The sequence below is a fragment of the Oncorhynchus mykiss genome, chromosome 19 (assembly GCF_013265735.2).
Source record: "Oncorhynchus mykiss isolate Arlee chromosome 19, USDA_OmykA_1.1, whole genome shotgun sequence".
NCBI classification, from domain to species: domain Eukaryota; kingdom Metazoa; phylum Chordata; class Actinopteri; order Salmoniformes; family Salmonidae; genus Oncorhynchus; species Oncorhynchus mykiss.
The window spans coordinates 39,615,284-39,631,387 of NC_048583.1; the positions used below are offsets into that span (position 1 = coordinate 39,615,284).

The 16,104-nt window shown below is 42.9% G+C and overlaps 1 protein-coding gene across 8 annotated transcripts in view; it reads left to right on the plus strand.

Moving 5' to 3' along the window:
• Nucleotides 1–26: 26 nt before the first annotated feature.
• The window catches only part of LOC110497818 (kinesin light chain 1), a 41,372-nt gene continuing 25,294 nt past the window's right edge, over nucleotides 27–16,104 (plus strand). Inside the window, exons 1-4 of one of the 8 annotated variants that reach the window (XR_005037717.1) lie at nucleotides 27–650; nucleotides 15,135–15,405; nucleotides 15,676–15,906; nucleotides 16,019–16,097. Coding sequence is in view for 4 of the 8 variants with exons in the window: in XM_021574222.2 (XP_021429897.1) it covers nucleotides 15,136–15,405; nucleotides 15,676–15,906; nucleotides 16,019–16,097 (580 nt within the window). In the remaining 4 variants the exon portion in view is untranslated. The remainder of the gene's footprint in view (nucleotides 651–15,134; nucleotides 15,406–15,675; nucleotides 15,907–16,018; nucleotides 16,098–16,104) is intronic. The other 7 variants (XM_021574222.2, XM_021574221.2, XM_036954777.1 and 4 more) reach the window with 7 other exon arrangements.

Sequence of the window (16,104 nt, forward strand, 5' to 3'; positions counted from 1 at the left end):
ATATAAAGCTGTTTTGACGAAAAGGAGAACCTGTCAGTTTATCACTTTCACGAGGTTGGACTAATATTTTTAACTACTTAATACATTGGCTCGAATTTAGGTTGTGCCTTTTATATTTTTAGAAGATTAACAACTAAGGAAGATTTTTTTTAAACTTCTCTTATTGACTTCTCGAACCCCGGCCTGGGCTGTTTGGTCTGTTTCGCAAGCGTTCCCAAAGTCTCGCGATGTTGCGTCTCTGAGTTTAGAAACTATGGTAACGCCATTTTCGCCCAACAGTTCAGTAGCCAACAAATGTGTTTCTAGTGATATAAGACCTAGTTAAATGAAACGTGGTCTATTTAACATGAAAGATCATGTAATACTTTTTTGGTTCAGATATCACTTCCCGTACATGTAGCTAGCTAGTCACCGATGATGCAGCGATAAGCAATAAAGCCGTGACAGCTACCTGTGGTCAGTCAGGAAGAACAGCGCAAAGAGACAAGACAGTGAGCAGTGTTTCTGTTCTCGCAAAGTCGAAATAACAAAAAAAATAACTTGTTGTTTCAGAATATATACAACATTTCAGTGTTTTCAATCGGAAACTGCATTGAAGTCGGACTAACTCCTCACTGTACTGTGTTGGGCAACGGATGTCCAACAGAACGGTAAGGTTTGACTACCGGGGAGTCTGTCACTGGCAGCTAATTAACGTTAGCTAGCTACGGACTGATGCCGAGATTGCGTCTAAAACAAATATTTTTCTGTTCAATTCACACAAGTAAATTTTTGTAATTCATCTGACAAATGTTTTCTTGTTGACACTTGTTATTGACTTCTCATGAGATTAGGTTGCTAGGACGATTGAGGAAGCTTGTTATGCTAGCTAGCTAACGTTAGCTGCTATAACGTTATTAACCAGTAATAACCACGCACTAGGCTGAACTGCGGCTAGGTAAGTTTGAGGACACTGAACTGGTTCTACAGGTTCATCAATTTATATAATTGTTAACTAGAAAACTGAGAAGCGGACCTTACTGAAAACACCAGTTCAGTTGGCCAAATATCCATACATGTTTGTGTTCTCACCCAGAGCTACTTTTATTTCGATGCCTGCTTGCCTAGCCTAGTGTTGATGGTTTTCATTGAAATTCACAATTTATTTAACCAGGCAAGTCAGTTAAGAACAAGTTCTTATTTACAACGACGGCCTAGGAACAGTGGGTTAACTGCCTTATTCAGGCTACAGAACGACAGATTTGTACTTTGTCAGCTCGGGGATTCGATCTAGCAACCTTTTAAACTAGGCTACCTGCCATCCCAATGTTCTATCGCTTGTTCTATCGCCTATGTTGATGAGGGGGTATTGTACTAAACTCCACTTCATTGTAAAGGAAGTTTCACACAACTACAGAGGACAAGCATAGGTACAAGGTGGGCGTTTCCTTATATATTATTATTGTTATTATTTCTTTAAAAAAATATTGACCTTATGTGAGTCGATGTAGTCGGAGCTAGAGTCAACAAAACCTGGTCTCGGCTCCACTCCTTGGTGAAGTTACTCAGAAAGGAGGATGCAGATGCTGTGTTGGCCAGGGATACTGAGACCAGTGTATTTGGGCTGACAGCTGGGGGTTTGAAAGTCAGGCCCTGCTGAAATGTGGCAGTGAATGTTAATTATACTAGGCTGCTCTTCAGTAGGGGAGGCATGCCAACAGTCAGGTCTCTGCTCCCTTTCCCCTTGTTGGTGGTTCAGACTTCACTCTGTGGTTATTTCTGGTTTGAGGTGAATATGTTTCTGGCTGGTGGGCGTACACACACACATGCTGCAGACCCAGAGGAAGCTGCCGTCTATAACGTTAAAATGTGGATGCTGTGTTGTGCGTGAGACATGACTCTCTCTGTTTCTGTGTGGTGTCTGGTTGGGTGGAGAAGTTTCTCCCAGCAACCTCGCTCCTGAGTCATAGTTGATGATTATCAGCTTTCACATCGCTGACTAACCCTCTGAGTAGTCTTACAATATCTACATCTTCATGCAAGAATGTCTGTACAAGCACTGGTTAGTTCCTCTTTTCTGCAGATTTTTTTTCTTTCTGTGCCTATTGGGTAATGAGTAAGGGTGTGTGTGCATAATCTTAACTGTCACCTAACTTGCTGCAAGGAAAATGTTGACATCCTAAAGCAAAAAAAAATGTTTTTACATTTAAAACCTTAAGACTGAGAAACTCTGAGATGATGATGGTGGTGGGAACTATCTGTGATTTCATGCAGACAGGTCTGGAGGTGCCTTCCGGGCAGCTCTCTCACTTTGGCTCATACAGCAGCAGCTTTGATACCCAATTAGTATGACGAAAATTTATGTTGGTCACCTGTGGTCTATTTGCATTCTAGACAGCCTACTGTATTCATTCATTCCTTAAATCCATTCAACAGCTTGTTCTGCAGTATTGGGCAGGGAATCGGTTGAGGATCCCACCGCTTCTCTGAATCTCCATTACAGCACAAACCTGACTCCAGGGAAATGCTTGAACGAGTTTAACATCCCTTTGAGAGCACTGAGTCCCCCCGGGCTACGCTTCAAGCCAGATATTTACATTTCAAACGATAACATCAAAATACTTCCCTCTCCTTCCCTACAGTGCTTTTTGTTCTGGGTTTCATAAGAAGAAAGAAAAACTAGACCATGTAAATAGAGATCTACATGGGACTGATTTCTTAATTCAGCTCCCGCCCGCACCAGCAGCATTTCATACCGCACCAGCCCACCCCCCTGCTCCCGCAAGAACTGGTCCCGAACCCATCCCTCTTAGGAGCTGGCCGATTTTCAGATGGAGACAAATATGGGTGATAAATATTTATTTCTATGCAATGTAGTAAACTATAGCCTAATCATATTTAGGATAGAGCCTATAAATCGGTTGACCGATATTATCAGCCGCTATTAGCCTTTCACATAAATATTTGTAGCAGTATTATATATGTAACAGTATAACTTTAAACCGTCCCCTCGCCCATACCCGGGACCCTCTGCACACATCAACAACAGTCACCCAAGAAGCATCGTTACCCATCGCTCCACAAAAGCCGCGTCCCTTGCAGAGCAAGGTGGAACCACTACTTCAAGGTCTCAGAGCAAGTGACGTCACCGATTGAAACACTATTTAGCGCGCACCACCGCTAACTAAGCTAGCGCTTCACATCCGTTACTTAAACATAGAATAAACAAATCCGTCTGCTCATTTGCAGCCATTAAAAAAATAAATTCAATGGTTGCCTGAAGAGGGCGCTCTACGAGCTGTTCATTGAACATAATTATTAAGCCCTATGTCACAACGTAAGAGAGTGGTCATGGTGGTTTGACTGTGACTGGTTTGCCACAGCCAGCCTATTCAAATAAGTAAATAATCAAAAGTACACTTCACCAAGCAAGCAACCCTGACCTCATGACATTCTCATTTACTTAACGTTAGCTAGCTAGCAAGCAGTCTGTGCTACTTATGTGCTGACAGTGTACTGGCGCCAAAGTGATAAAGAACACTTACTGTCTGAGCCTATTATGTTAGCTAGTGGGTTTATTTAGTTTTCTAAAATATGCAATCTGCAAAAAGCAAGAAAGTTGGCACAGATCGATCATTCAGGCCATGTGCTTGCATTAATGATGACATAAGTAGTTGACATTACCTAGCTAGCTAAATTAAATTGTGTGACTAAAACCAGTGCTGTAAGGATTTGCCTGTAATCTTAACAGAACATGCACATCGAGAATGCAATGACGTGTGTCCTTACCGCGCACTTTGAAGATGTTAGTATAACTGTCGATTTTACTTTTCCTCAGCCAACAAGACGAGTAAGTTTCAAGTCAGTTTCAAGTTTGGCGAAGCACATTTTCACCATAAATTCACCTTTTGTAATAAAGAATTCCATGCATCATTGCATTTGTAGACTTTTATACGATAATATTCGTATTTTGATGAGTAGATTGTATAGTCATAACTTAGACTAATAATATAATTCAATCACTGTTTCGCAAAAAAGACTGTTCAATGCATGGCTGAGCGCGTATTGCCGTAGAGGCCTGAGCTATATCAGATACGTTTTCTTTGCATGGGAGAAACACATTTCATGCAATTCTACTTCACTTTCTGCTCATCTCTCCAGTCATAATCTTTTTTAATATGACAAATTACAGAGTAGCCTGCTCCGCTGACACTGACAAACAGATCAATAAAAACGATGTTAACCATGATAAGACTACGATAAGGGGAGACACAAATATAATATTACGTCCATCTAAACTGGAGGAGGAAATTATTATCCAAAAACAAACTTTTAAGTGGCACTGACCCATCAATGAAAGCCTAAATAGTGAATATGCGCAGTGAGCACTCACCGATGCTCTCTGTTGGTGCCAATAAAATGTTTTTTGCTCAATTAAGTTTAGAATTTTGCTTACTAAAATACAGATTAGTATTTTCATTGACTTCTCTTTACAGCAATAGCCATTTGCTTTCCAAACTATATTTTCCTGTGATTACATTTTTAAATAATGCGATATGCCTACTTTTCACTGAAAGTCGCTACTCTACAGTCATCTATTTGGCATTTGCCATGCACGCTTCCCAAATTGTGCGTGCTGCCTTTCCATCCAACTGTAGGCGATGCAATTAAAAACAATCCACACCTTAGAGGAAGCTAATGATCCGCTGTGTCCAAATCATGCTTTAGTAGCCTATTGTGAATTATTTAATTTATTTATGTATAGACAGTTGAATGCTAATAAGGCTATAATAATTTTGGCAATTGGAGATAAAATGAAGATCAGATAAAATTTTATGACCAATTTATGTAGAAATTCAGGTATTTCCAAAGGGTTCACATACTTTTTCTTTCCACTGTACACTATATATACAAAAGTATGTCGACACCACTGCTATTTCAGCCACACCCATTGCTGACAGGTGTATACAATTTTATGCACCGCCATGCAATCTCCATAGACAACCATTGGCTGAAGAATGGCCTTACTGAAGAGCTCAGTGACATTCAACGCGGGACCATCATAGGATGCCACCTTTCCAACAAGTCAGTTCGTCAAATTTCTGCCCTGCTAGAGCTGCCCCGGTCAACTGTAAGTGCTGTTATTGTGAAGTGGGAACGTCTAGGAGCAACAACGGCTCAGCCGCAAAGTGGTAGGCCACACAAGCTCACAGAAGCTCACTGTTTCCCAAGATGGCATAGCAGTTAGACGTCCTCGTCTTGTCGTGTCCCGTATATATATTTACACCTTTATTTATCGCCCCCAGAAACCTCCTTTTACTCTCTGTTCCAGATGTTCTAGACAACCAATTCTCATAGCTATCTTTTTATATATATTTTTTCCCAAAAACTCAACTTCAAAACACTCTCCTGCAACCCGCCTCACCAATTTAAAAAAAAATATATATTTATTTACCTCAAATCTGAAATCCACAATAGAAGCTAACCAGAAGCTAACCAGAAGCTAACCAGAAGCTTGCCAGAAGCTTGCCAGAAGCTAACCAGAAGCTTGCCAGAAGCTATCCAGAAGCTAGCCAGTTTAGTGGCTAACTTTAGTATTCAGCTAACCACGGTTTGTGGTCATCAGCTATCCTTTAGCTCAAATCTATCGCCAGTTTTGTACAACGCAACTCAGACCAGAATATACCGGACCTATTTTTCTCTCCATATCCCCGGATTTCAACCGCAAGCTCTGGACATTTACACCTGAATCTCGCAGCTAGCTAGCTGCTATCCATGTGACTATTGGCTTACGTCGATCCCGGAGCAAACATAAATTATTCCGGAGCTAGCCAGTTGAAGAGTTCCATCAGCCACTCATGGGCTACAATCACCTATCCGGAACCGTTTTACTGCCGATGCGGAGCCCCACCGGGCCTTCATGACTGGACTACCGACATTATCTGCCTGAGGGAGTTATCCAACTGGCCCCTCGGTCGCGACGTTACCTGAACGCCCATCTGCGGCCCGCTAATCGTTAGCTGTCTTATCGGCTGCTATCTGAATAGGTCTATTCAGACAATTTTTCTTGGGTCGTTATATCTATTTTGCCAATTGGATTAATCCCCTCTACCACACGGAACCCCACTAATCTACCGACGGAAACGCACGAGGTGGCTAAAAACAGACCTCCATCCTATGCTAGCTTGCTACCGATGGCCCGGCTAGCTGTCTGAATCGCGTGACCCCAACCAACCTCACTACTCACTGGACCCTTATGATCACTCGACTAAACATGCCTCAACTTAATGTCAGTATGCCTTGTCCATTGCTGTTCTGGTTAGTGTTTATTGGCCTATTTCACTGTAGAGCTTCTAGCCCTGCTCACTATACCTTATCCAACCTTTCAGTTCCACCACCCACACATGCGATGACATCACCTGGTTTCAATGATGTTTCTAGAGACAATATCTCTCATCATCACTCAATACCTAGGTTTACCTCAAATGTATTCACATCCTACCATACCTTTGTCTGTATACCTTGAAGCTATTTTATCGCCCCCAGAAACCTCCTTTTACTCTCTGTTCCAGATGTTCTAGACAACCAATTCTCATAGCTATTAGCCGTACCCTTATCCTACTCCTCCTCTGTTCCTTTGGTGAGGTAGATGTGAATCCAGGCCCTGCAGCGCCTAGCTCAACTCCTATTCCCCAGGGGCTCTCTTTTGATGACTTCTGTAACCGTAATAATCTTGGTTTCATGCATGTTAACATTAGAAGCCTCCTCCCTAAGTTTGTTTTATTCACTTCTTTAGCACACTCTGCCAACCCGGATGTTCTAGCCATGTCTGAATCCTGGCTTAGGAAGACCACCAAAAATTCTGAAATTTTCATCCCCAACTACAACATTTTCAGACAAGATAGAACGGCCAAAGGGGGCGGTGTTGCAATCTACTGCAAAGATAGCCTGCAGAGTTCTGTCCTACTATTCAGGTCTGTACCCAAACAATTTGAACTTCTACTTTTAAAAATCCACCTCTATAAAAACAAGTCTCTCACTGTTGCCGCCTGCTATAGACCACCCTCTGCCCCCAGCTGTGCTCTGGACACCATATGTGAACTGATTGCCCCCCCATCTATCTTCAGAGCTCGTGCTGCTAGACGACCTAAACTGGAACATGCTTAACACCCCAGCCATCGTACAAACTAAGCTTGATGCCCTCAATCTCACACAAATTATCAATAAACCTACCAGGTACCACCCCAAAGCCGTAAACACGGGCACCCTCATAGATATCATCCTAACCAACTTGCCCTCTAAATACACCTCTGCTGTTTTCAACCAAGATCTCAGCGATCACTGCCTCATTGCCTGCATCCGTAATGGGTCAGCGGTCAAACGACCTCCACTCATCACTGTCAAACGCTCCCTGAAACACTTCAGCGAGCAGGCCTTTCTAATCGACATGGGCGGGGTATCCTGGAAGGATATTGATCTCATCAGTAGAGGATGCCTGGTTATTTTTTTTAAATGCCTTCCTCACCATCTTAAATAAGTATGCCCCATTCAAGAAATGTAGAACCAGGAACAGATATAGCCCTTGGTTCTCTCCAGACCTGACTGCCCTTAACCAACACAAAAACATCCTATGGTGTTCTGCATTAGCATCGAACAGCCCCCGTGATATGCAACTTTTCAGGGAAGCTAGAAACCAATATACACAGGCAGTTAGAAAAGCCAAGGCTAGCTTCTTCAAGCAGAAATTTGCTTCCTGCAACACAAACTCAAAAAAGTTCTGGGACACTGTAAAGTCCATGGGGAATAAGAACACCTCCTCCCAGCTGCCCACTGCACTGAAGATAGGAAACACTGTCACCACTGATAAATCCACTATAATCGAGAACTTCAATAAGCATTTTTCTACGGCTGGCCATGCTTTCCACCTGGCTACCCCTACCCCGGTCAACAGCACTGCAACCCCACAGCAACTCGCCCAAGCATTCCCCATTTCTCCTTCTCCCAAATCCAGTCAGCTGATGTTCTGAAAGAGCTGCAAAATCTGGACCCCTACAAATCAGCCGGGCTAGACAATCTGGGCCCTTTCTTTCTAAAAGTATCTGCCGAAATTGTTGCCACCCCAATTACTAGCCTGTTCAACCTCTCTTTCGTGTCGTCTGAGATTCCCAAAGATTGGAAAGCAGCTACGGTCATCCCCCTCTTCAAAGGGGGACACACTCTTGACCCAAACTGCTACAGACCTATATCTATCCTACCCTGCCTTTCTAAGGTCTTCGAAAGCCAAGTCAACAAACAGATTACCGATCATTTCGAATCCCACCATACCTTCTCCGCTATGCAATCTGGTTTCAGAGCTGGTCATGGGTGCACCTCAGCCACGCTCAAGGTCCTAAACAATATCTTAACCGTCTTCGATAAGAAACAATACTGTGCCGCCGTATTCATTGACCTGGCCAAGGCTTTCGACTCTGTCAATCACCACATCCTCATCTGCAGCCTCGACTGCCTTGGTTTCTCAAATGCCTCGCCTGGCTCACCAACTACTTCTCTGATAGAGTTCAGTGTGTCAAATTGGAGGGTCTGTTGTCCGGGCCTCTGGCAGTCTCTATGTGGGTGCCACAGGGTTCAATTCTTGGACAGACTCTCTTCTCTGTATACATCAATGATGTCGCTCTTGCTGCTGGTGAGTCTCTGATCCACCTCTATGCAGACGACACCATTTTGTATACTTCTGGCCCTTCTTTGGACACTGTGTTAACAACCCTCCAAGCGAGCTTCAATGAAAAGGGTTTCCATGGCCAAGCAGCCGCACACAAGCCTAAGATCATCATGCGCAATGTCAAGCGTTGGCTGGAGTGGTGTAAAGCTCGCCGCCATTGGACTCTGGAGCACTGGAACAGTGGAAACGCGTTCTCAGGAGTGCTTCACCATCTAGATATATCTAGGTTTGGAGGATGTCAGGAGAACGCTACCTGCCCGAATGCATGAAGCCAACTGTAAAGTTAGGTGAACAAAGAATAATGGTCTGGGGCTGTTCCCAGACAAGTCCCTATGTTCCAGTGAAGGGAAATCTTAACGCTACAGCATACAATGAAATCCTAGGTGATTCTGTGCTTCTGACTTTGTGGCAACAGTTTGGGGAAGGCCCTTTCCATTTTCAGCATGACAATGCCCCCGTGCACAAAGTGAGATCCATACAGAAATGGTTTGTTGAGATTGATGTGGAAGAACTTGACTGGCCTGCACAGAGCCGTGACCTCCACACCATCAAACACTTTTGGGATTATTTGGAATGCCGACTGCCAGACAGGACTAATCGCCCAACATCAGTGCCTTACCTCATTAATGCTCTTGTGGCTGAATGGAAGCATGTTCCTGCAGCAGTGCTCCAACATCTAGTGGAAAGCCTTCCCAGAAGAGAGGAGGATCTTATAGCAGCAAAGGGAGCCCTTGATTTTGGAATGAGATGTTCGACGAGCACGTGTCCACATTCTGTTTGTCATGTAGTGTAGTTGCTTTTTGATGGATATCCTGTAAACCATAAATAAAATGTTCGTAATGTATAGTACCGGTCAAAAGTTTTAGAACACCTACTCATTCAAGGATTTTTCTTTATTTTTACCATTTTCTACATTGTAGAATAATAGTGAAGACATCAAAACTATGAAATAACACATTTGAAATGGTGTAGTAACTAAAACTCTTGGCATTGTCTCAACCAGCTTCACCTGGAATACTTTTCCTACAGTCTTGGAAGTTCCCACATGTTGAGCACTTGTTGGCTGCTTTTCCTTCACTCTGCGTTCCGACTCATCCCAAACCAATTTGGTTGAGGTCAGGGGATTATGGAGGCCAGGTCATCTGATGCAGCACTCCATCACCCCCCTTCTTGGGAATGCTGTGGTAGCCATGCTGGTTAAGTGTGCCTTGAATTCTAAATAAATCACAGACAGTGTTACCAGCAAAGCACCCCCACACCATAACACCTCTTCCTCCATGCTTTACGGTGGGAAATACACATGCGGAGATGATCCATTCACCCACACCGCGTTTCACAAAGACACAGCGTTTGGAACCAAAAAGCTCCAATTTGGACTCCAGACCAAAGGACAAATTTCCACTAGTCTAATGTCCATTGCTCATGTTTCTTGGCCTAAGCAAGTCTCTTCTTATTATTGGTGTCCTTTTAGTAGTGGTTTATTTGCAGCATTTCGACCATGAAGGCCTGACTCACAGTCTCCTCTGAACAGTTGATGTTGAGATGTGTCTGTTACTTGATCTCCATGAAACATTTATTTGGGCTGCAATTTCTGAGGCTGCTAACTCCAATGAACTTAAATTCTGCAGCAGAGGTAACTCTGTCTTCCTTTCCTGTGGTGGTCCTCATGAGAGCCAGTTTCATCATAGCGCTTGATGGTTTTTGCGACTGCACTTGAAGAAACTTTCAAAGTTTTTGAAAAATTCCGTATTGACTGACCTTCATGTCTTTAAAGTAATGGTGGACTGTCGTTTCTCTTTGCCTTTTTGAGCTTTTCTTGCCATAATATGAACTTGGTCTTTTACCAAATAGGGCTATCTTCTGTATACCACCTCTACCTTGTCACAACACAACTGATTGGCTCAAACGCATTAAGAAGGAGAGAAATTCCACAAATGAACTTAAAAAAAAAATAATTTTAACAGTATTTTTATTGGAATTTCACAATTTTCACCCATATAAGAGATACAACAACAGAGACAAAGCACACAGAAAAAAAGAAGAAAAACAGCACCCACTTACACATACAGTGCCTTGCGAAAGTATTCGGCCCCCTTGAACTTTGGGACCTTTTGCCACATTTCAGGCTTCAAACATAAAGATATAAAACTGTATTTTTTTGTGAAGAATCAACCACAAGTGGGACACAATCATGAAGTGGAACGACATTTATTGGATATTTCAAACTTTTTTAACAAATCAAAAACTGAAAAATTGGGCGTGCAAAATTATTCAGCCCCTTTACTTTCAGTGCAGCAAACTCTCTCCAGAAGTTCAGTGAGGATCTCTGAATGATCCAATGTTGACCTAAATGACTAATGATGATAAATACAATCCACCTGTGTGTAATCAAGTCTCCGTATAAATGCACCTGCACTGTGATAGTCTCAGAGGTCCGTTAAAAGCGCAGAGAGCATCATGAAGAACAAGGAACACACCAGGCAGGTCCGAGATACTGTTGTGAAGAAGTTTAAAGCCGGATTTGGATACAAAAAGATTTCCCAAGCTTTAAACATCCCAAGGAGCACTGTGCAAGCGATAATATTGAAATGGAAGGAGTATCAGACCACTGCAAATCTACCAAGACCTGGCCGTCCCTCTAAACTTTCAGCTCATACAAGGAGAAGACTGATCAGAGATGCAGCCAAGAGGCCCATGATCACTCTGGATGAACTGCAGAGATCTACAGCTGAGGTGGGAGACTCTGTCCATAGGACAACAATCAGTCGTATATTGCACAAATCTGGCCTTTATGGAAGAGTGCCAAGAAGAAAGACATTTCTTAAAGATATCCATAAAAAGTGTCATTTAAAGTTTGCCACAAGCCACCTGGGAGACACACCAAACATGTGGAAGAAGGTGCTCTGGTCAGATGAAACCAAAATTGAACTTTTTGGCAACAATGCAAAACGTTATGTTTGGCGTAAAAGCAACACAGCTGAACACACCATCCCCACTGTCAAACATGGTGGTGGCAGCATCATGGTTTGGGCCTGCTTTTCTTCAGCAGGGACAGGGAAGATGGTTAAAATTGATGGGAAGATGGATGGAGCCAAATACAGGACTATTCTGGAAGAAAACCTGATGGAGTCTGCAAAAGACCTGAGACTGGGACGGAGATTTGTCTTCCAACAAGACAATGATCCAAAACATAAAGCAAAATCTACAATGGAATGGTTAAAAAATAAACATATCCAGGTGTTAGAATGGCCAAGTCAAAGTCCAGACCTTAATCCAATCGAGAATCTGTGGAAAGAACTGAAAACTGCTGTTCACAAATGCTCTCCATCCAACCTCACTGAGCTCGAGCTGTTTTGCAAGGAGGAATGGGAAAAAATTTCAGTCTCTCGATGTGCAAAACTGATAGAGACATACCCCAAGCGACTTACAGCTGTAATCGCAGCAAAAGGTGGCGCTACAAAGTATTAACTTAAGGGGGCTGAATAATTTTGCATGCCCAATTTTTCAGTTTTTGATTTGTTAAAAAAGTTTGAAATATCCAATAAATGTCGTTCCACTTCATGATTGTGTCCCACTTGTTGTTGATTCTTCACAAAAAAATACAGTTTTATATCTTTATGTTTGAAGCCTGAAATGTGGCAAAAGGTCGCAAAGTTCAAGGGGGCCGAATACTTTCGCAAGGCACTGTAAATGGGTAATTAACATTTATTGAAAAGGGTAACGCTCGCTCAACATGGTATGTGTGTGTTGCGCCTTTTCAATTATATATTTTTGATTGCACCTCGACTTATGTTGGTTGAGCGCCCTCCACTTCTTTCCATTATCAATATTTATTTACAGACACTGTAGTAAACAATAGCGTAACATTTAAAGCTGCAATAATGTAACATTTTGGGCGAACTGACCAAATACCTATAGAAATATGAGTTATAAATCTGTCATTCTCATTGAAAGCAAGTCTAAGAAGCGCTAGATGTGTTCTATGTGCGCTATTTCTATGCTTCCAGTTTCATTGAGACCACATATACTGTATAAGAGGTTGGCTCCTGAACTTGAAGTTGCGAATGCTGAGTGTGCGAATAAAGCGACAGAGGTGTTTTTAATACAATAGGAAGGCTAACGCGGAATGACGACCGTTTCCAAATAAATCGTTTTTTTTTATCCCAAAGTTGTGTGTCTGACTGCATGACAAATGCAGACTGCGCAGCAATGATTTCTACTTGGAAGTTTGATACAGAGAGATGGTGTTTGTTAATTTCACGACTCCAGGGGTGTATGTTGTTTTAATTTACCATGGTTGTTGGCAGTTTCTATCAGTGAATAGCGCCTTATATAAACGTGCCATAGTGTTTCTTATTCATTTTAGTACCATAGTGATTGGCTAAATTGAAGAGGACCCCAGGTCAATCCATTTGGTGATGAGAAGGACCGTGACTAAGATGAGTAATTCCACCTCAAAAAACACAAGAAAGAGGATTTTGACACGCACCATCTCAGATTGTTCTGAAATCGTTTATGTAGTTAGAAACGGATAAGATCAGCGTTCCTGAAACGTTTTGTTGAAATATAATTTGATCTCTGAGAAATTAAGCTAATTAATTGTACCCAAATTGGCCATTTTAATTTACAGGATTCATATAATCTTAAATAAATATATTACCTAACATTCGATTTCGACCACAATTCTAACCTAACAATGAGTAAGACATGAATAATAAAATGGTCAAAGATCTCCCACGGACCACCCACAACCCCTGCCAATCCCACCTCATCAACCAATATACACCATCAGTTCTCTGTTTGACAAGTAGTATGGCGCTGCTGCTTTGAATATTGCTTCTTCATCATTTTAATGTATTCCCTGTGAATCTGGTGGGTTTTTTCCCTCCCGTTCAGAAAAATTACTATTTAAGTCGCTTGCATTATTTACCATAACTTGATACATTCACATTCATTTTTGTCCACTAGATGCTGCTGGTCCTGATACTTTTATTAATTTAGCTGGTCTCTTGTGTTTTATTAAATGGATCACAATTTCTTTGCAACTTTCAGTAGGAAAGCAATAGCTTTTGCTCATGATGAAAATACACTAAACACAAATATAAACACAACATGTAAAGTGTTGGTTTCGTGCTCTGAAATAAAAGATCTCAGTAATTTTCAAAATGCACCAAAAGCTTATTTCTCTCAAATTTTGTACATTTCTCCTTTGCTGAGGTAATCCATCCAGCTGACAGATGTGGTATATCAATAAGCTGATTAAACAGCATGATAAGTACACAGGTGCACCTTGTGCTGGGGACAAAAGGAGACTTTAAAATGTGCAGTTTAATCACAAAACACAATGCCACAGATGTCTCAAGTTGAGGGAGCGCTACGTGCAATTAGCATGCTGACTGCAGGAATGTCCACCAGAGCTGTTGTCAGAGAATTGAATGTTCATTTCTCTATCGTTGCTTTTCAAGAATTTGGCAGTAAGTCCAACCTGCATCACAACCGCAGACCACATGTAACCACACCAGCCCAGGGCCTCCACATCCAGCTTCTTCACCTGTGGGATCGTCTGAGGGGGGGTGGGGAGTGGTTGCTGAGGAGTATTTCTGTCTGTAAAAAAGCCATTTTTGTGGGTTAAAACTCATTCTGGTTGACTGGGCCTGGCTCCCCAGTTGGTTGGCCTGGCTGCCAAGTGGGTGGGCTAATGTCCTCCCAGGTCCACCCACCCATAGCTGCACCCCTACCCAGTCATGTGAAATCCATAGATTAGGGCCTAATGAGTTTATTTCTGACTGATTTCCTTCTATGAACTGTCACTTAGTAAAATCTTTGAAGTTGTTGCATGTTGAGTTTTATATTTTTGTTCAGTAAAGGTAGAGAACATTGAACAGAACAAGGTTATGTCAATAATGACATTTTGACAAAAATGCAGATAGAACCTTCTAGACCCAAGCGCTTGATCTGTCCAGGTATATCTACATTGTCAACACCTCAGCTGGGCTCTGTTTAAACTGACAGACAGACAGGCTGCAGTCAGAGCAGAAGGTCTTCCAATAAATCGCCCAGGCGCTCCTCTTTCTTTTCTCAAAAGCCCTGCTTGCATATGTGTCATTGGTTGATAAGCACACTTTGTGCAATAAACCTAGTGATTTTACCACGCAGAAACAGGTACACTGAGGCGCATATTGATTAAGAAATGCTCAATAGATAAGAGTAGGCTGGATGCTGGAAAGGCTGTCTGATGATAAAATGTAATATGCCGCACAACTGTGAGGACGGAAGTTAAGATCAAGCAGAAGTTCATTAGTCTGTAACACATTGGGATACAGCCAGGAGTAAACTGATATGCATATGCATTTAGCAACAGTGAAATAGAGGGCTGGGGTATTCATACTTCTACATTTTTAACTAAATCCATTCCTCTTCTGTGTGACTGCTACAGGATGCGTGAGAACATGTCTGCCATGGTGTGTGTGAAGGAGGAGGAGGAGGACCCTGGGGAGAAGCTGTCCCAGGATGAGATCATCTCCAGGACCAAGCAGGTGATCCAGGGCTTGGAGGCTCTAAAGCAGGAACACAACTCCATCCTGGAGGGCCTTCTGGGCACACTGCACTGCTTGAAGCAGGATGACCAGGGAGTCCTGGTGGAGGAGAAGTCCCTCATGATCCGCAAGTCCCTGGAGATGCTGGAGCTGGGCCTGAGCGAGGCACAGGTTAGTACACTGTATAGGTCTAGGCTACACGCCTCAGGCTGGGGGAGAGCTAGAGCCCTCTGGGATCTAATCTAATGAACTTTCAAATTAGACAGCTAGATGGAGAACCCACAGGCACCTACCACCTAAATGACCTGTGTCAGTAAATCAGACTACAACCAAGGATTATCCATTAATTATTTACTACTAGTCTCCTCAGTGTTCTTCCGCACCCTTTGGACCTCTTGCCCAGTTGCCTCACCCCTAAACCCCTCGCTGTGTTTGGTCCAGGTGATGATGGCGCTGTCGGGCCACCTGAGCTCGGTGGAGTCGGAGAAGCAGAAGCTGCGGGCACAGGTGCGCCGGCTGTGCCAGGAGAACCAGTGGCTGAGGGACGAGCTGGCAGGCACCCAGCAGAAGCTGCAGAAGAGCGAGCAGAGTGTGGCTCAGCTGGAGGAGGAGAAGAAACACCTGGAGTTCATGAACCAGCTGAAGAAGTACGATAAGGACCTGCTGCCATCGGTGAGTTAACCCACACACACACACAGACTGACTCACACCACCGCATTTCATTTGCCTGGTTTACACTGAATGACAATAACAATCATCTGTCCTCCCTGTTTTCCTCTGTTAGGAGGAGAAGGACTCTGACTCCAGTAAAGAGAATCTGGATGATCTGTTCCCAGATGACCAGGATGACCAACCTCCAGGCAGTGAGTC